The following is a 21,818-nucleotide window of genomic DNA, read 5'->3' on the forward strand; positions in this document are numbered from 1 at the left end:
AATTCTTTTTTTTTTTTTTAAGGGGCCTGTAAGTTGCTGTCTCCAGCTCACTATTGGTCACAAATTATATGAATATATACATAGAGTGCATTAAAAAATATCCCACCAAAACAACTTTGCCTGATGTTATGCATCAGGGAATTCAATAAATGTCGTCAGAATTACTCTTCAATTTGTTAGACAGCTACATTTCAACACTGAAAAACAAATGAAAATGCTCTTAAGTTTTTACCAAATAACTAAAATTGGGAATGCTCTTTAAAGGAGATTAAGATAAGTAAGTTTGGGGTGTTCATCCTGCGGGACATGATCATTTTGCCCTTCCCATATTAATAAAAAGGAGGAAGGGTCAGACCAGAGATGGTCCAAGTTCAACAGGTTTTCAAAAATGTGTCATGATTTTCTGTGCAAGTTCCAATTCATAAGTAGTATCAGTTACAAAACACACACACAAAACAATCAAACAAAAAGCCCTTGTGCCACCACTATAAGTGTGAACGGGGGCAGTTGTCCGTGATGTGTCGCATGGTTTGTACCTTACTACAGTCACAATTTAGTGATTCTCTGATTTTCCATTTGTGGAGGAGAGATCTACACCTTCCATATATTGACTGAATGTGACAGAGTTCAGTCCACTGCCTATGAGGAAGGCAGAATACTGGGACTTTTCATTGGATCTTCAATCAAGTCTTTGTTTGGGACATCACAAACGGCCCACGATTCAAGCCAGCAAGTGCTAGCATCCTTTAGCATTTACACATGGAGCCAGAAAGGCTTCCTGGATTTGAGATGCAAGAGTGGCAGTGAATTGAGGTCTTGGTGTATCAGCAGGTCCGGAGCAGCCAGGATCTTCTTGTACTCCCAGATCACAGCAGTGTCTCACCTGATGTTGGCAGGTGCAATGCCTGCCAAAACTGGGAACAATGGTATTGGCATTGATTTGAGAGATTTAATATTCCTACAACAATGATTACGATGGGAAAATGCTACTTTCTCCATGTTTTTCACTTTGTATGTTTTACAGCACTATGTACATTGTGTCACACTTTCTCATGTATAAAGAAAAGGAGTACTTGTGGCACCTTAGAGACTAACAAATTTATTAGAGCATAAGCTTTCGTGAGCTACAGCTTACTTCATCAGATGCATTTGGTGGGGGGAAAAACAAAAACAAACAAACATGTATAGTTATAGTCTCATATATAGTCTCATGTATCGTTAGTTTTCCCTGTTTGTGGGAATCTTTCCCACTGCAATTTGGGAGAGAAACATTTTTATTTCTTTTTAAAAAGAAATTAAGTGTGACCGTAAGTAAAAAAAACCTATAGAAACTGGCCAGGGGAATCTCAGGTGTAGTAACTAAAGTTACATTTTAATAATTTTTTAAAGACTACTACATGTCCCATTCAAATAAAGTATTTTTATACTGAAGAATGTTATATTTAAAGCTATGCTACAAGACATTTTTTAAAAACTCTTACACAATGTAAGAGTACTGTATACATGAAAAGTGATACTACATGCATCATTCCCAAACTAACAAGAAATTGAAATCTACTCCCATCTAACATTTTAATGTAATGCCACTGGATGGAATTGTATGAACAATATAAGACAAAAACCACTTAATAAAAAAAAAAAAAACCACTCCCCCCCCCCCCCCAGGAAACATTGCTTTACTAATAAATATCAGTACTACTTTAAAAAAAAAAAGCGCAAATTCACATTTTATTTTAGATTGAAATAAAACTATACAAAATTGTTTACTTTGTGCCAAAAATAACAGCAATATTTTCCAAGTCACTTCTTGACAAACAACAAACTTATTTCTAATTTTTCCAGGGTATGTTTACAAATAACGATGGAGGCAATAGATACACTTTTGTGTAACAGTAAGGACAAAAACAAATAAGTTTAGATGCTTATGGAATAATTTTTACAGTCAGCATCTTTCAGGATTTTAGATTTAATATTCAATTCATACTTGTTAAAAGCTTAAAAAGAAAAAATAGTTGTGTGGCTCACACAAAGGAATGTAAACAATACAACCAGGTGATTGCGAAAGGTTAGCTCTTCCATTGAAATCTTAACGTACTTTCACACTCATTAATATTCACTTGATGTGGAGAACAGTCCACAGTGTGATGACTGTGATAGAAGAATTCACTCTCCGCTAAGTTATTCAAATATACCATTTCCATATTTTTTAAACAGATTCCAAATAAACCAAAAATCCTAGTAACTGGTAAGCAATGGATTTCATTCTACCTTGTTTTCCTGCACTTTTTTATGCATAATTATGAAACAACCCCATAGGATCCACAGAGATCATAAATTACTTTTCCAAAATGACAACAAAAATGAGCACCTAGTCATGTCAAATCAGACGAAGAGTTTGAGTACTGTCTTTGTGAAGCACACTGGTTTATTTTCAAAGGTGTTTTTGTTCCACTTTAATGTGGATCAACAGAACATAACTTGTGTCACTGGCCACTGCTTGTTCAATCTGAGGTCTAAAATGGAAATACAATTGCAATGATTAAGTAGGTTACATACATTTTATAGTTTTTCCTCTTGATGTTAAAGTCTAAACAGAAAAACTGTTTCAACAAACGGATTAAAGATTTTTTTTTTCTAAGCATCTTCAGTTACTTCTGAATTGTTTGAGGGAAGAAAGTCTTCTTGAAATTCTACTTTGTCTGGATAGAGTTTGATGTAGGTGTCCACCATTAAATCCAAGTCATGTTTTATATCAAAGTTTATGTTAAGCAAAGCTAAGTTGCTTGACCTCTGTTCTGTCAAGGTGTTCTTCAGGTATGCCTTCAAGCGCTTTCGTCCCACTTCATATTTCTCATTCTCCACTTTCATCACTGGAAGGATGCACAGAACTTTAAGTAATGCATACACATTAGGGAAAAACTTTATGTCAGGCAAATGAAGCGCTTCATAAATGGTAGCTGGAAGCTCTATATCTTTTCCTCTATGCTTCCATTTGATTCTCCAACAATGAAGTTCTGCACAGAGTGTATCTGGATTAGGTAGGTCATTTTTATACATATCAGCATGATGTTCCTCAGATGTATTAAATTTTAGTTGTCCCATGACTGAGGGCACTAAAGATAAACATTTAAGAGCTCTTAGGTGTTGTTCTGAGAATATATCTTTTAATTCCTGAATAATGTGCTCTACAGTTGGAACACTAAGTGCTTCTTTGTAGTAATTTTCTGATGTTACATCAGAGTCCAAATTACCTTGCTGTGCCCTGCGAAATTTTCCAGGGAGTTTAATTTGTACATCCAACTTTGTGGCCAAATTTGTTGCTTCTTCAAACCAAAATTCATGATAAACTTCAATATTCTCCATCACTTCATTCAGCGAATGCAACACTGCTGTTAAGCTGCTGGCTGCAAAGAACACATCTGATGTTTGGCCTTGGAGATTTTTTCCAAAGGCTCTTGTAAAAGACAGAATGTTTTTCAGAACTACAACATTGACGATGAAGTCAAAATCCGTTAATGCGCTTGAAAGTACAAATGCTCGACCAACAATGAAGTTACTCCACTTGACAGACACATCACTGCTTATACCATCCAAGCACAGTACCAGTGCTTGCATTAGGTCCACTAAAATCTCAAAAGTATCATGTCTACCTGTCCACTGAGAATGGCAAATCTCTTTCAGTTCATTACTCTTTTCCTCATTATTCTGAAAAAGAACAGAGATTATATTGTCCAGTTCTGCTAACAACTGTGGTGACTGATTAAAAAACGAACAAACTTCTTCTATCGTTCCTAGAGCAATAGAAACGCCAACAACAGGGACCGATTTTGCCAACCATACATTTAGAGCACAAGAGGAACAGAGCGTGTACACAGCTTGTGGATACTTTTCCAAGAGTCTTGTAGCTACAATTTTCATTTTTGAAGCAAATCCACTGGAGACAATATAGGCTTGACCTCGACAGTACTCCATGTTTAGACCCCATTTTTCAATAATAGTTGTATGGAACTTAACAGCTAAAATTTCAGCATCTGCCTCATAAGGCAAAAACCCTACAAATTCTTCTCTCAGATTGTGGGACTCATCAACAAACCTCACCAACACTGGTAAATGTTCCTCACCTGCTATATCTACTACCTCATCAGTGACAATGGAAAAGAAGTGGGAGTCTCTTACTTCCCTGAGCGTCTCTTCTCTTACACAGCTCTCACAGATCTCAAGCATCTGTTTCTGTTGAGTTTTAGAACAATACTCCAGATTTACTGCAGCCATCTCAAATCGTTTTCTCAGAACTTCATCTCCAGCATTTATTCTGCATTCCAACAGAGCTTGAAAATTATCTGGGGTGAAGATACCTTCTGGAAGTTCATTAGCATTATGGCCATCCAAAGGAATATTTTGTTTGCCCATGAGGATCAAAATTTCAAATAAAGATTTAAGGTAATCTTTGTTTTCCCTCTCTTCCAGCGTTAGAGGAACAACTTCTTCTTCTTGCTCTTCTCCTCCTTCTTCTGAAACAGTCTTCTGAGCACTGCTCTCATTCAACTCTTGATTTGCCTGTTCCCGTTCAAAGGCTTCATCAACTACAAAATAAAAGACATCACAAACCTAAGACTTTTTCATATAGAAAGTTTGCAGCATTTACTTCCCCCACAACAACTATATTTAAACAATTGCTGACTGGAAAATCCATAGTATTTACATTTTAATTAAACAGTGTCAGTGCGGGACACTATTTGTTAATATTTTTGAACAGAATTAAAGTGTTTTACCAATCCTTACTGTACAAATTAACAATAATTTATTTCATACTACCTTATTTGCCTAAACTAGTGCTATACCTAAAAGTCTATTCATCACTAGGAACTCAAACTTAATATATTGGCCACTTACTCTTTTTGCTGCTTCAATGTTCTTATTTCATCTTCACTCTTGGGGAAGAAAAAAAAAGCTATGATACTGTCTGGCATATGGTCTCAAATTGCTGAAGAACTTCAAGACTAGCTACTAAAATTTTAAATAAAGCTGTTTTCAGAGTCCTAATACTTATTAGACAGGTGCTATGTATTCATAAGAATCTGAATGTTTTCAGATATATCTCAGTGAGGTGACAGCAATAATGTCAAGTCTATCTGAAGATGTGTTGATCTATCACATAATGGAACAGTACCCCAAAGTAAGTGGGAGGGAGCCCTATCATTAAAAACAGTGTACAGTTTTAATTTTGAAAGAACTAGAAAATGTTATGGAAGAATTTTGTTCTGGCAGGGAGATGTACTAACTAGCAGAACTTTTTCAATTCTAATTGCTAGGATTTATTTGATCATCATTACATAGGCTTATCAAAACTATAAAGAATTTTTTAGAAATCAGCTGTAATGTTTTGCAAATGCCACTATAATTAAGAAATGTTATAGCCCTTAATTTCTGTTACACAAACGTTTAGGCCACACAAAACCTGCAGACAGGGTCTCTGTGAAGCATACGATGGAGCCATTGGCAATCTGCTATTTCAGCAGAAGCTGCTTACTTCTGATTTCAAGCATTTAAAAAGGTGGTCACTATTGTTCAAAAATGAACTTAAAAAAACCAAAAGCCCACAACTCTGGAATTCTGCCTAGTTCAAAATGTTAGAAGGTAAAATGGTGATCATGCAAATCCACATACTACAAGATTTTCAGTGGAAAATCTATGAAGTGCACCCATAATCAGTATCAAGTCTCTTCTAAACCAGCTCTGAACAACACTTCGTTTTATTATTTTCATTTCCTTAGATCTTCCCTAATTCTATAAGTAGATTATAATATTAGCTTAAGATTTTAGTATTTAAATTTTCCAATAATGCCCACTACGATATTTTCTTCGTAATGACACTCAGAAGGATACACAAGTGCAAGATATTGTTGTTATTTGGGCATCTCTTATTTGCACTTGCTTGCTTTTACTGCTTTAGTACAAGAAAATTCAATTTAAACATACCAACTCTTTTATTCTCTTTCTGTGCCTGCTGTGTGGATTGTTCAAGTGACTTGTAAGGTCAAATATAGTTGGCACAGCATTATCTCGTAAAACTGTTCTGTAAGGACTCTGTAAAGAGAAAGATGTCTAGGTCAATGTCTAGGAAATTTGGAAAAGATGCCCAATGTCTAGGAAAGATGTCTAGGAAATTTCCTTTAAAAATGTTCTGTGTCTCAGTACAAAAATTATTAAAAACAACAATTTCAAAGATTAGGCTTACATTTTACCATTTATATTTGGAAGTCTGTCATTCTGAACTTTACCTGGGCATTAAAGCTAGGCTGGTCTGTTTCCAGATAGTTTCACTTTGATTGTTTGATGCTGTAGTGGAATATTTTAACAAAAAATGATTTTAAATTGCAGAATAAGCTGTAGCAGAAGTTTTCTACATAGTTTTTTTCATACAAATGTCTCTACTAAAAAAAAACCAAAACTTTCTGCTCATATTTCCTGTACAGAATATATTTCACAGTTTTGCATAAGGCATCAGATGCTCTTTAAGTACAGTATTCTATATAGCAAAAACATAAGCTAGCAAAGCTAATTATATTTTGCTAGCAACTGGACTCAGATCACTCTCAAATATGTATTATTACTTTAAAAAAAAAAAATCATCTAAAGCCAAAACTAAACTTCAGGAAATTTCAATTTTGATTACATATTAGTCCCTAAAATAGTTTTTTCCTCGGATAGCTGCTTTGACTCCTAGAGCTAAAACTCTGTCCTGCATATTTTTATATTAAGTAACATTATGTGGTTGAAAGACCATTTAAAACATAGAATAGCAAATATGGCAGGCGACCAGCTTGGCTTAACAGTGAAATCTTCGGTGAGCTTAAACTCAAAAAGGAAGCTTACAAGAAGTGGAAATTTGGACAGATGACTAGGGAGGAGTATAAAAATATTGCTAGAGCATACAGGGGTGTAATCAGGAAGGCCAAGGCACAATTGGAGTTGCAGCTGGCAAGGGATGCGAAGGGTAACAAGAAGGGTTTCTACAGGTATGTTAGCAACAAGAAGTGGTCAGAGAAAGTGTGGGACCCTTACTGAATGGGGGAGGCAACATAATGACAGATGAGGTGGAAAAAGCTGAAGTACTCAATGCTTTTTTTGCCTCGGTCTTCACAGACAAGGTCAGCTCCCAGACTGCTGCACTGGGCAACACAGTATGGGGAGGAGGTGAGTGGTGAAAGAATAGGTTAAGGACTATCTAGAAAAGCTGGACGTGCACAAGTCCATGGGTCCAGATCTAATGCATCCAAGAGTGCTGAGGGAGTTGGCTGATGTGATTGCAGAGCCATTGGCCATTATCTTTGAAAATTCGTGGTGATCGGGGGAGGTCCCGGACTATTGGAAAAAGGCAAATATAGTGCCCATATTTAAAAAAAGGGAAGAAAGAGAACCTGGGGAACTACAGATGGGTCAGCCTCACTTCAGCCCCGGCAAAATCATGGAGCAGGTCCTGAAGGAATCCATTTGAAGCACTTGGAGGAGAGGAAGATGATCAGGAACAGTCAACATGGATTCACCAAGGACAAGTCATGCCTGACCAACCCGATTACCCTCTATGATGAGATAACTGACTCTGTGGATATGGGGAAAGCGGTGGACATGATAGATCTTGACTTTAGCAAAGCTTTTAGTACCATCTCCTACAGTATTCTTGCCAGCAAATTAAAAAAGTATGGATTGGATGAATGGACTATAAGGTGGATAGAAAGATGGCTAGACTTTTGGGCTCAACGGGTAGCGCTCAATGGCTCGACGTCTAGTTGGCTGCAGGTATCAAGCGGAGTGCCCCAGGGGTTGGTCCTGGGGCCGATTTTGTTCAACATCTTTATCAATGATCTGGATGATGGGATTAATTGCACCCTCAGCAAGTTTGCAGATGACACTAAATTGTGGGGAGAGGTAGATAAGCTGGAGGGCAAGGATAGAGTCCAGGGTGACCTAGACAAATTAGAGGATTGGGCCAAAAGAAATCTATGAGGTTCAACAAGGACAAGTGCAGAGTCCCTGCACTTAGGAAGGAAGAATCCCATGCATTGCTACAGGCTAAGCAGCAGTTCTGCAGAAAAGGACTTGGGGATTACAGTGGATGAGAAGCAGGATATGAGTCGGCAGTGTGCCCTCGTTGCCAAGAAGCCAACAGCATATTGGGCTGTATTAGTAGGAGCACTGCCAGCAGATCGAGGAAAGTGATTATTCTCCTCTATTCGGCACTGGTGAGGCCACATCTGGAGTATTGCATCCGTTTTGGTCCCCCACTACAGAAGGGATGTGGACAAATTGGAGCGAGTCCAGTGGACAGCACACAAAAATGATTAGGGGGCTGGGGTACATAACTTACGAGGAGAGGCTGAGGGAACGGGGGTTATTAGTCTGCAGAAGAGAAGAGTGAGGGGGGATTTGATAGCAGTCTTCAACTGCCTGAAGGGGGTTTCAAAGAGAATGGAGCTTGGCTGTTCTCAGTAGTGAAGATGATGGAACAAGAAGCAACGGTCTCAAGTTGCAGTGGGGGAGGTTTAGGTTGGATATTAGGAAACACTATTTCACTAGGAGGGTGGTGAAAGCATTGGAATGGGTTACCTAGGGAGGTAGTAGAATCTCCATCCTTAGAGGTTTTGAAGGCCCGGCTTGACAAAGCCCTGGCTGGATGATTTAGTTGGTGTTGGTCCTGCTTTGAGCAGGGGATTGGACTAGATGACCTCCTGAGGTCTCTTCCAACCCTATTTTTCTATGATTCTATGAGTCATGCACTAAAAATCAAGAAATAGAATTCTGCCCACAGATTTAAGTTCGCTGCAAAACCCATGATCCTATTTCCCACTGTCATGGGAACAGTTAAGATGTCACTCCGTTAGCTAAAGATACTACATAAAATTAGGAGTGATACCGTTATCTTCACTTTAAAAATTTCCCTTTGATAAAGACATGAATCTCTATTTAAAAAAAAAAAAAAAAAAAAAAAAAATAGAAAAAGACTTCTTGATCCTAAGGTTAATGTTTAAAGCAGGAAGATGAACTTAGGTACATTTTACACAATGTGAAATAGATATTTAGTTGCCTTTACTTACGCTTCTACATATCATAGAGGTCTCAAAGTGTTTGGCACATAATCTGTAGTGCTTGTTCAGCTGATCTGGAGTTTTATCTTCTAAATCTGCCCTTCGACAGTTCTCCACCCACCTCTGACATCTGCATGTAAAACACAAAACTTTAGTTACTTTAATAGTTTAAGTTTAAACAAAAAAGCCCCCAATAATTTCTAAGACAGTCACCATAAACAACATTTTTTTACATTAATGTTTGAAATTAGCCTTTTATTCATTTTCAGGTGGGTTTGGAGGGATTACAAGGGGGGGGTGGAGAACCCCAACATGTTCCTGTTTGAACCATTGTAAAAATTTGCTTTTCTCTTTTTACCCACTTTTAACACCACCTCAGATGCTTAAATATTTCAATCTTTCCTCTAAGCAATATTTTTCTAACTACACCTCAGAAGCACAATGGTTAATGTGCAGTTGTTCATGAGTGAAGACATGCTAACATTTTATTCCTGAAGAAAAACCATTTCCCTCCTCTCTTATAAATCTGACAAGTTTTTAAAAAGTAGATTTTTGGACACAAAAATACAATTGAGAGTATTTTTCTTCTTGGTGATCTCCAAGGGCAAAGCTATACATTTACAATGGATCTTTGAACACTAAAGTAGAAGACAGGCAAACCAGAGAATCATCTCAGTTTGAAATAAATCTTCAATAGACATACACTATATATATTATAAAAGGTTTGGTTTTGTGCCATCTCAAGAACCTTGCTTACTTTTGTGCCACATATCATAGGACTTGGAAGAAGTCTTGCTCTTAATAAGACCCCTTTTAAATCTGGAAGACAGTATTTTCTCTTATGCATAAGACATGTTAAGGAGCAAATGATATAAACATATTAGTTGGCTTTCCATTTATCCCAATGGATATATTTAATTAAGTCTTTGCCAAAGATTTTTTGAACCAGCACATGCACAAGACTGAGTGCAAAATTACTATAATGATGCTCATCTGCTATTTCATTTGTGCATGTCCCTCAGAAAAATGTCATTAAATCAACCATTTCTGGCAGCTATTACAATATCTTATTATTTTCTAAAAAAAATGACACTACCAACAAATAGAATTCAATGGAAGGAGTACTTGTGGCACCTTAGAGACTAACAAATTTATTTGAGCATAAGCTTTCGTGAGCTTCACTCACTTTATCGGATGCATTTGTTAGTCTCTAAGGTGCCACAAGTACTCCTTTTCTTTTTGCGAACACAGACTAACACGGCTGCTACTCTGAAACCTATGGAAGGAATATTATCTATAGATATATGCTTATTGGTATTATGAAGTCTTCACTGCATGACACCACAGAAGCCAATTATCAGTACCAGGCAAACTGGTTGAAACTATAGTAAATAACAGAACTGTCAGGCACATAGATGAACATAATTTGTTGGGGAAGAGTCAACATGTTTTTTGTAAAGGGAAATCATGCCTTGCCAATCTACTAAAATTCTCTGAGGGGGTCAACAAGCATGTGGACAAGGGTGATCAAGTGAATATAGTGTACTTAGATTTTCAGAAGGCCTTTGACAAGGTCCCTCACCAAAGGCTCTTCAGCAAGATAAGCTGACATGGGATAAGAGGGAAGATCTGCTCATGGATCAGTAACTGCTTAAAAGATAGGAAACAAAGGGTAGGAATAATTGGTCAGTTTTCAGAATGGAGAGAGGTAAATAGTGTTGTCCCCCAGGGGTCTGTACTGGGATCAGTGCTGTTCAACATATTCGTAAGTGATCTGGAAAAAGGGTAAACAGTGAGGTGGCAAAAATCTGCAAATGATACAAAACTACTCTAGATAGTTAAGTCCAGATGGCGAAGATACAAAGGGATCTCACAAAACTGGGTGACCGGGAAACAAAATGGCAGATGAAATTCAATGTTGATAAATGCAAAGTAATGCACATTTGAAAACATAATCCCAACTAAACATATAAAATGACGGGGATCTAAATTAGCTGTTACCATTCAAGAAAGATCTTGGAGTCACTGTGGATAGTCCTCTGAAAACATTCACTCAATGTGCAGCAGCAGTCAAAAATCTAACCGAATGTTGGGAATCATTAGGAAAGGGACAGATAAGGAGACAGCAACTATCGTATTGCCTCTATATCAGGGGTTCTCAACCTTTTTCTTTCTGAGGCTACCCCAACATGCCATAAAAACTCCATGGCCCACCTGTGCCGCAGTAAGCAGTTTTCAGCATATAAAAGCCAGGGTGGTGTTACGGGATAGCAAGCCAGGCAATTGCCTGGGGCCCCATGGCACAGGAGCCCCCATGAAGCTACATTACTCAGGCTTCAGCTTCAACCTGAAGTGGCAGGGCTCGGGGACTTGGGCTTCAGCCCACGCAGTGGGACTTCAGCTTTCTGCCCTGGGCCCCAGCAAGTCTAATGCTGGCCCTGCTTGGAGGCCCTCCTGAAGTCAGCTTGAGGCCCCCTAGTGGGCTCCAGACCCCTTGTTGAGAACTACTGCTCTATATAAATCCATGGTACACCCACATTTCGAATACTGCGTGCAGATTTGGTCACTCCATCTCAAAAAAGATGTATTGGAAAAAGTACAGAGAAGGGCAACAAAAATTAGGGGTATGGAACAGTTTCCATATCAGAAGACTGGGACTTTTCAGCTTGGAAAAGAGACGACTAAGGGGGGGGATATGACAGAGGTCTATAAAATCATGACTGGTGTGGAGAAAGTAAATAAGGAAGTGTTATTTACTCCTTCTCATAACACAAGAACTAGGGGTCACCAAATAAAATTAATGGGCAGCAGGTTTAAAACAAACAAAAGGAAGTATTTTTTCACACAATGCACAGTCAACCTGTGGAACTCTTTGCCAGAGGATGTTGTGAAGGCCAAGACTGTAACAGGATTCAAAATAGAACTAAGTAAGTTCCTGGAAGATAGGTCCACCAATGGCTATTAGCCAGTTTAGTCAGGCATGCAAGCCATGCTCTGAAGCAGGAGTGGCCCACATGTGGCTCGTCAGAAGTTAATATGTGGCTCCTTGCATAGGTGCCAACTCTGGGGCTGGAGCTACAGGCGCCAACTCTTCAGTGTGCTGGGAAGTGCTCACTGCTGAACCTCCGGCTCTGCCCCAGGCCCTGCCCCTATTCCACCCCTTCCCTAAAGGCCCCCGTCCCCTCACCCCTCTCCTCCCCCCACCCCACCCCCAGCCTCCTGATGCCATGAAACAGCTGATCACAGTGGGCAGGAGGTGCGGGAAGATGCTGATCAGCAGGGCTGATGGCAGGTGGGAGGTGCTGGGGGCAGGTGATGGCAGGCTGCTGACGTATTACTGTGGCTCTTTGGCCATGTACACTGGTAAATTCTGGCTCCTTCTCAGGCTCAGGTTGGCCACCCCTGCTCTGAAGTGTCCCTGGCCTCTGTTTGCCAGAAGTTGGGAATGGGTGACGGGGGATGGATCACTTGATGATTACCTGTTCTGTTCATTCCCTCTGAAGTACCTGGCATTGGCCACTATCGGAAGATAGGATACTGGGCTAAATGGACCACTGGTCCGACCCAGTATGGCCATTCTTATATTCAGCCTTTGAGATACAATATGATTCCTGAAAACCTACACAACTCCCATACAAGAGTAATAACTGGGTCACTATAATAATCATATAATTAGGTGTTCTATATCCACCAACTCCTCCCTGACGTATGCTCCAATCTAAACAAAATCAAAGAGGACCACAGATGACTATATAGAATTACAGCATTATGACAGACACTATAGCAGTAACTCAGAAGGAACTTTCATTACAACTCTCATTTTCCAGGGACAATTTTACTTCAACTGATCCAACTTCTAACCACTCCCCAAAAGTTTTAAGCAGAGCTCAAATTTCACACTTAGTCTGAGCTCTTTTAAAAAGTTATTGCTTGTATTCTGGTCCCCAGTGGTCATGGGACTGATTGTCCTTCCTACAAACATAGAAGACACATTCCCTTCTCCAAAAAGTTATAGGAAGGGTGTGTAGAGATTTACAAACAAAATATATACAATTTTACTAAAATTCACTGCATCCTACCTCAGTCTATTCACTACTGAAATCCATTCAGCTATTAAAAATAAAATCTTCAGTCCACTGTAAAAAAAAAAAACAAAACAAAAACCCCTCAGATCCTTGCTCTGCATTTACAATTGACAATTTCAAAAAGTAAATACAGAGTCCTTGTTAAGAAAAGTGTACTTTTTGCAAAATTGGGGGAAAGGAGGGGAAAATATTAACAAACATGTTGCAAGATAACTAATAAAAAAATGGCATACAAGCTAAGGATCTTTAGTTCAAAGTGCAATGAGAAATATCCTTATCGCTGCTGACTTCTCTTATCCTCAGGACCCTCCCAGATTCAACCAATTCATCCTTCCATCCTCACTCTACTTTATAAATTACAGAATGAGAGGTCCAAAAGTTTGGCTGTTTTGTGCATGTGAAATTTGAAGTTTCTGTCACTGAGCCCAAAAGACTTAGATTTATTAGGCTGAATGAGAATGACAATTAGGTTTGCTCTCTTTTTGGACCACAGTGTCTGTAGCAGTTTCAAGTTTCATACATGCTGTAGGTGCAATAGATTGGTGACATACCAGTGGAAGGTGTAAAGAATGTGAAAGAAATGTTATGTGCAATCTATGGTGTTATACACACACTTCTTTTAATAAACTGACTTGCAGGAGGTATGGGGGTGAAGAGAAGCAGAATTGGCAGATCCTACAGTCACTGCCTACTTCCACTTCAGCACTAAGGTATCCTGTTCCCGTCCTGTATTCAGTCAGAAGAATGATGTCGGTCTTGTGCAGTAACTTTTGGTTCAGATACAAGAGGTTTAAAGCATGCATTCTCTATTCCACGGAGAGAAAACCTTAGTCTCAAATAGAACTGGCTAACTCTGAGGAACCAAAACAGGAAAAATACACAGCAGAAGCCTAGAACTCAAACACCCAGTAACTACACAGCACACCTATGACAGTGTATCTCCCAAAACAGCAATTAATTTTAAAAAAGTGCTTGTTTTAGCAGAATGGAGAAATTTTGTATTGATACTTTCACTAAGTAGCTCATTTATATACCACTATGGAAACATGGCAAAACCAAACATTTTAGGTGATGCCAGAAAATGCAAAACTTTCTTTCAAGTTCAAAAGAAAGCAATCAGTAACTTAGTACAGAAATCTGTTAAACCAAGTGGTACCAGACAATTCATGCAGCAAATAGACATAGATGGTCACTGGTACATCTGTAATCATGCAGCATTTGTTTTGTAAATGCTTCATTGGCACAGAACAAGACCAGTCCTACTGCAAAAGTTTGCACTGCTGTTTTGATTACCACTCTTTTTAGCTCTATGATTTCAGAACCTCTTCTTCAATCATGGATCTTTAAAAGGATTGTTTTAAATATCTGATGACATCTCATAAAAGAGTGAAAGACCATTTTATTTAGAAAACGTTCTACTGACGGATGAAGTATAAATTATTTCTCTACAGGGTGAATAAAAATCAATTAAAACAATTTTCTTTTTAAAATGATTTAAAATTAAATTTTAATAACCTATGTCTTAATTTACCATAATCTATTAAAACCATTTAAATAAAATAAAAATGGTGTTAAGTTATACATATTTGCCTAAAACACTTGGTATCAAATTTTGTTGAAACACTAAATCAGGTTTTGACAGCAAACTCTTCTGCAGATGGAGAGAATATTTTCTTCATTTCAGTTTACACATCTAATTCAATTCAATGACCAGGTCACTGAAAGTTAAGAAACTGATTGGAAGTTGAAAGATCAGGAAAGCTTGGTTTTCCCCAATTCCAATCTTCAAATAAGAACTAGTTGTGAGAGGATACAAGCTAAGAACTAGTGGTAAGAGGATACAATCAGTTAAAGTCACTGCCTACGTTCTCTTTTTAATAAACAGATAATTTTAAATGTAAAATATGTTTTGATAAAGAAGAAAAAAGTATCCAGTACATCCCAGGTAGTTTTAATTTAAACAAAAACAATTTTCAAAATTTTTTTGTGTGCGTTTGCAACTGAATTCCAAATTTCCATCCAAATAGAGCTTGACACAAATTATAACTAAAAAGAATAATTATCCAGTAAATAAGTGTATTATTCGCCATTTTCTGATGAATTAATTTGACTAAATTTATGTGAAGATATACAATTGCTTAAATGTATAGCTATAGTTTATTCTCCTGGTTAACTGGTGGTAGTACCAAATTTAGTATAAAGGCTATATTTAGAAGCAAGACAAATGTGTTTTAACAGTTACCAACCAGTGAGAATCAACCTTGCTTTAGGAAAATAACTAAAAAGAGTACAAATTCAAAAACAAGATTAAAACTAATTATTCAAATAACTAATTTACTTACATCAATCCATTCTGCTTCTCTTGCCTTATTAGCACGAAAACAGAATCCTTTATTTAGGAGTTCTTCTTTTCCTATTGCTTACACCTCATCTAAAGCCATAGCGTGTCTGCTACGAAGAACAGTAAGGAGTCACAAACAGAAAGACTGTCCCATGGATCACCTCCCATCTCATTTGGAACCACATAAATATCCTTACTGAAGCAACTACAGCCATTGCTTACATATATGTTAAGCAAGTACAATCAATGTAATTACTGACGTTACTGGTTTTTAAAAAATGTCTGTTAATGTAGCAAGTGTCTTAGGTTTTTAAATTAAGGACACTGTCCACTTTCACTTTTCATTCCTTCTCCCTTTTCGAGCTGTTCTGTTTCTCGCAGGTGGAAAGAGGGAGTAGAGCTAGTTGTAACTGCCAAGTCAGCTCTCCACTGACAAGGTGCATGATTGATTGAAATCACCAAGTGGAAGCCTCAATTAAATCATCTTTCCATTTGTACTTGTTATTTTCTAAAAAAAAAAAAAAAAAAAAAGGTGCATTCGCACTGGTTGATACAACCATTAAAACAAGTTCATTTACAACAAAATAGCGCCTTTACTTTAGATTTAGTACATCTTTTTGCAACGTAAGAGGGTACACTACATACACATTTAAAAATGATATAGCTTAATATTTTCAGATTCTTATTAACTGTAGATTTTTAGTACCTTAGAAAATGGCGAATAATAAATTGTTAATTATTACTTTTACTCATAATTAAGGCTACGTTTTAGTCAAGGGTATTTTTAGTAAAAGTCATGGACAGGTCACGGGCAGTAAACAAAAATTCACGCCCGTTACTGTGACCCGACCATGACTTGTACCATACCCCTGACTAAATCTTGGGAGTGCCATGGGTGCTGGGGGAGGGAGCTCCAGGGGGCAGCACAGGTGCTGGGAGGGGGCAGTCTTGGGGGGTGGCAGGCTCACTATCCAGCTTCTCAGAAGCAGCAACATGTCCCTCCCTAAGCTCCTAGCTCTGCCAGCTCCCATTGGCCGGGAACAACAGCCAATAGGAGCTGCAGGAGCTGTGCCTGCAGGTGGAGGCAGCACACAGAGCTAGGAGCTGAAGGAGGGACATGTTGCTGCTTCAGGGGAGCCCCCCCAAAGGTAAGCACCACCCAGAGCCCTTACCCCTTCCCACACTTCAACTCTCACACCCAAACTCAACCTCCTCCCACACCCAAACTCATCCTGCTGCTGTTGGGGTGGGATAGGCAATGGCCAGTGCAACTGGCCCAGGGGCTGCCTGAGCTGTTTGGGCAGCCCCGAAGCCAATCATACTGGCCACTGCAGAAGTCACAGAGTCCGTGACAAACTCACAGCATTACTCACAATTTGTGTCAAACTGCTTTAGGATGGTAACTGAAATTTAAACAATCTGATATGCTATTTTGTGTTTTTTATTAAAACAAAACAAGATCTTAATAGAATGCATGACATACTGTGCCACATTTATAAAGCTTGACCTCAAAAGTGAAATGTTTTTCCCCAATTCTTTCTTTATATAGAAAAGCACCTGTTAACTCAAAGTTTTTGATAGAGGTTCATGGATTCAGCCTATTTATTTTTTATTTAAATGTTTTGAGAGAATACAAGTCTAGGCCTTAACATATTTTGTATTAAATTCAGATTTCATTTTGAACAGGTTTAAAGGAATAAATTATAAATTTAAACTAAAAAAACCCCCACTTTAAAAAAAAAAATCGTTGATTTTCAACCATTCTGCCAGAGGCCAATAAGTGCTCTAAAGCACTGTTTTTCAAAGTTCGGGTCGTGATTCAGTACTGGGTAGTGGCATGTAAGGCACTGGATCGCCTTGCTCAGCACCCAGGGACCCTAGCAGCTCTGATCAGCAGCACCAACCGGGACATTAAAAGTCCTGTCAGTGGCGCTGCCCAGCTAAGGCAGACTAGTGCTTACCTGTTCCGACACCGCACTGAACCCCGGAAGCAGCCAGCGGGTCTGGCTTCTAGGCAGGGGGGCCACAGGGTTCCGTGCGCTGCCCCCGCTCCGAGCACCAGATCCGCACTCCCACTGGCCGGGAATCGGCCAATGGGAGCTGGGGGTGGTGGTGCCTGCAGGCGAGAGCCGCACGGAGCCACTCGTGAGCCTCCGCCTAGGTGTCAGAACTTTTGCTGGCTGCTTCCGGGGCGCAGTGTGGTTCACGGTGCCAAGACAGGCCTCTGCACCCCAGCTGCACCACTGGAAGCCACCAGAGGTAAGTCCGTGCCCCAATCCCCTGTCCCAGCCCTGAGCTCCCCCCAAACCCAGAACCCCTTCTGCACCCCAAACCCCTCATCCCCAGCCTCCCCCCAGACCCCGTCCCCCAACCCAAAGCTCCCTCCCACACCCTGAACCTCTCATTCCCAGCTCCACTCCGCAGCCCTCACCCCCACATCCCAACCCTCTGCTCCAGCACTGAGCCCCTCCCACATTCCAAACCTCTCATCCCCAGCTCAGTTGGGTCACGGGCATCAACAGTTTTCTTCAACTGGGTCCCCCCCCAAAAAAGTTTGAAAACCACTAGTCTAAAGACCAATCTGGGAACCTCTGAACAAAGTTGCTTTAGCAATAAAAAGAGAGTGATAAAACAAAATGAATTTATTCCAATTACTTGATAATTACAAAAAAGGACTTCCAAGGGAGGAATGGTCTGGATATACTTGGTCCTGCGTCAGGAAGAGGGCTATAGATGACCTCTTAAGGTCCCTTCCAGCCCTACATTTCTATGATTCTATGACTTGGAAGCATTATATAAATATTAAATATAATTAAAATGAAAAATGTGACCAAAGCAGAACTGTATAGGTTTCAGAAAAAATAGAAACTTTTGAGAACTACCTCTATGTAATACTTGCATGATACACTACCTACCTCCCAGTTTTCTGAGTGGGTCACATAATTGTTGTATGCCTTTCTTAAGTGCTAAAGTATTGAGTGGAAGATAAGAGGAAAATCTGAAGCATGAAACAAATATTCTTATGAAGGGGATAATTATAGACACTCCACAAAAAATATGGTAAGTAACTCTGTAATTTTAATGTATTAGACTAAAATCCTTTTCCAGCCTCTTCCTATCACTTTTCAATTAGACTATCAAGACTCAGCTCAAATACTTATAATCCTGATGATGCAAAAAACGTATATATTTGCTTGATTTTACACAAAGCAAGTACTCTTCTTTACCTCAGTGAGATTACACACAGAATGTCAAGTTAAGCACATGCCTGAGTTTTTGCAGATTTGGGTCCTATATTACTACATTTGTTTCCAAAGACCACAGTTCTCAAAGGAAATCCCCCCCATCACAATAATATTTAGCCCCTTTTCTTATAATTGTGCAAATGGGAGGACAGCTGTCCTCATTATTCTTTCTTCTAGGCACAGTACAAACAACTCAAGATGAACAGGCAAAAAATCATGAAGATCAGCTATTTTAGAACAAACAGATTTGCAATAAAATGTAGTTAGTACTTAGTTTATCGCACTGTACGCAGAATGTGCCAAAAACACCTACAGTTACATTCATATCTATGATTACATTCACCTGAGTACAAAAAGGATGTAAGTGCAGCAACCAAGATACACATAACAAGCTTTCAACTTAAAGCAAACTAATGCATTTAATTTTTTACATGTGTCTGCTTTAAAACAGGAATGGATATGGACACATTAGGTTGAGATACAATATAGTTTTTTTTCTAAGGGACTTCAAACACTGAAACTTTCATGGAAACAAAAACTGCAAAGGGTAGTGTATTAATTTGAAATATATTCAAACACATTAACACATATACTTTCTAACAGGTTTCAGGAGCAGCCGTGGTCGCTGTATTCGCAAAAGAAAAGGAGTACTTGTGGCCTTAGAGACTACATTTATTAGAGCATAAGCTTCGTGAGCTACAGCTCATCATCGGATGCCTCCGATGCAGTGAGCTGTAGCTCACGAAAGCTATGCTCTAATAAATTTTCTCTAAGTTGCCACAAGTACTCCTTTTCTTTTTACTTCTAACAGGCATACTATCCAGCTAAATTGTATGTTTTTCAAAAACGTCTATACTGCCAACACAGAGAGTATCCATCTCGAACTGCCACTCAATAGCCAGCAATCAAAAAATGTGTATGATTTAGTGAATTTGGGGAAGATACACAGACACTATATATATATATATATATATATATATATAAAGCTGTATTGCACATGTGCTTTTTCAACCTGTCATCATCCAGACCTTGCAACAATGGCTCCTGGCAAATTAACAGTGCAACTCAACAGACAGCACCAAATCTCCTCCATTTTGCAGAAATTGCAGCCAGCTTTGTAATTTAGTAGGAAAATGTAGTCCGCAGAGATGATGGGTCTCAACAAGCACTATTCCATCTTGAGTCAAGGGGCAGACTGTAGAGATGATGTGCCCTCAGCAGGCAGAGGACTGTTGATTCAAGAAGCCAACTCTTCCAGTATATTAAAGGGTAGATTTTCCAGATTGCATTACAGAATTCTGCAGGCTGTATATGATGAGTGGAATGCACTTTGACCACCCTAGTTTAAGTAGACAGCATCATATTCAACTGGGCAAGTTTGACAACCTCCCTTAGAACCACATTTTCAAAAGTGACCATTGCCTTCGAGTACTTGAGTTATGGAGCGCTCAACTTGGGACAGGCTAGGACTGATTTTCAGAAGTGCTGAGCATCCATAATTCCCACTGAAATCACCTAGAGTTGCAACTCCTCTGAAAATGAGGCCCAAGCAAGCAACCAAGAAGAGAGAGAGAACCCAAATCAGTGAAAATTAAGGCTAGAGAAAACGAACATCGGCCTTTGAAGTGCACAGCTCACTGGTACCAAGATCCACAACTAGGGAGTTAAATGAAGTTAAATGCTTCTGGGGAGCCTGTATCTGTGTTTCACAAAGGAGCCTGTGTCTAGCTCTTTCACACGGGAGCTCTTGCGGGGGGGGGGGGTAGCTCATGACTATCACCTTCCCCCTCCTATCTGACGCCATGCAGCTAAAGAAGTGGGGTTTTCACCCACGAAAGCTTGTGCCCAAATAAGTCTGTTAGTCTTTAAGGTTTCAGAGTAGCAGCCGTGTTAGTCTGTATCCGCAAAAAGAACAGGAGAACTTGTGGCACCTTCGAGACTAACACATTTATTTGAGCATAAGCTTTCGTGAGCTACAGCTCAGTGCATCGGATGCACCGGACTCCTCCTTGCTTTTATCTCACTCTCGTACCCCCGCCTCACGCTCCCACGCCGGGCCTCTGCCCTCCTCACCCCTCCATCCACCTCCAGCGCTCCCCCGCTCGCTGGCTCTGCCCCCTCCCCCCCGCTCTTTCAGCCACGCGCTCTCCCCGCGCGCCCGTCACTCACCCCAGGAGACTCGCCCCCCCCCCCCCCCGCCGCCCTCAGGACGAGTCTGCGCAGCCGCCCGTCCGCCTCCCAGCCACAGGCCGGCGGAGGGTGGCCTGGAGCCCCGCCCCCCGGGAGCAGTGCGCGAGGCCTCCCGAGTCCTCGGGCGAGCGGGGAAGGCGCCAGCCCGTCCCTCCCCACACGGCGCCCTGGCGGGGAGGGCCCGGCCCGGCCCCGCTCCCAGGTGAGGAGCGGCCCCAGAATGGGAGGGAGGCAGCTCCGGCCGGGCGCTCCCGGGGTCTCCTCTCGGCCGGGCCGGGCCGGGCCGGGCCCGCAGGCGGGGGCCGCGGCCAGGCCGGAGCGGGGCCGCCCGTGGGTCTCACCTGACCGGGTCCCGGGGGAAGCGGAAGAAGGCCAGGTCGGACTGGGTGCTCTTGCGGGTGCAGTTGGGAGCCGCGCAGAAGTTCGGCATGGTCCCCGTGCCGGGGTCTCTGCCCCTTTAAATCCGCGCTCCCTCCGGCCGCGGGGGTGGGGGGGGGGGGGAAGCGGCTCTACACTGCTGTGAGCGGCCGGGAGGATTCACCGCCACCCTCCGCCGGGACAGAGCCGCCTCCTTCCCACAATGCCCCACGCCCGACGGCGCGGTGGCGCGCATGCGCCGCGAGCCGCAACGGCCGCCCCGGAGGAGATGCGGGGTGCGCATGCGCTGTCTCCGAGAGCCCGTGTTGGCACAGCGCTCCTGTGTTCCCGCCACCCGGCGGGCAGCGAGCGGACAGGGGCGCGCATGCGCAGACTAGGCGCGGGGGAGGGTGGCGAGATAGTCGGTCCTGGCTGGGGTCGGAGGGAGGCTGCTAGAGTAGCGCAGCCTCTCAGCTGCTGCCTAGCCCAGAGGGCCGGGTTTAGATGGGCAGGA

The 21,818-nt window shown here is 40.9% G+C and overlaps 1 protein-coding gene across 1 annotated transcript; it reads right to left on the reverse strand.

The window, feature by feature from the left end:
* Nucleotides 1–1,715: 1,715 nt before the first annotated feature.
* Nucleotides 1,716–21,540, reverse strand: THAP12 (THAP domain containing 12). Its single transcript, XM_038375101.2, is given in 5 exon segments — nt 1,716–4,583; nt 4,874–4,931; nt 5,980–6,087; nt 9,096–9,216; nt 21,289–21,540. Coding segments are annotated over 5 exon segments (2,325 nt in total). The 5' UTR covers nt 21,378–21,540; the 3' UTR covers nt 1,716–2,634.
* Between the last annotated feature and the right edge of the window lie 278 nt (nt 21,541–21,818).

This window comes from Dermochelys coriacea, chromosome 1 (genome assembly GCF_009764565.3).
Source record: "Dermochelys coriacea isolate rDerCor1 chromosome 1, rDerCor1.pri.v4, whole genome shotgun sequence".
NCBI lineage: Eukaryota > Metazoa > Chordata > Testudines > Dermochelyidae > Dermochelys > Dermochelys coriacea.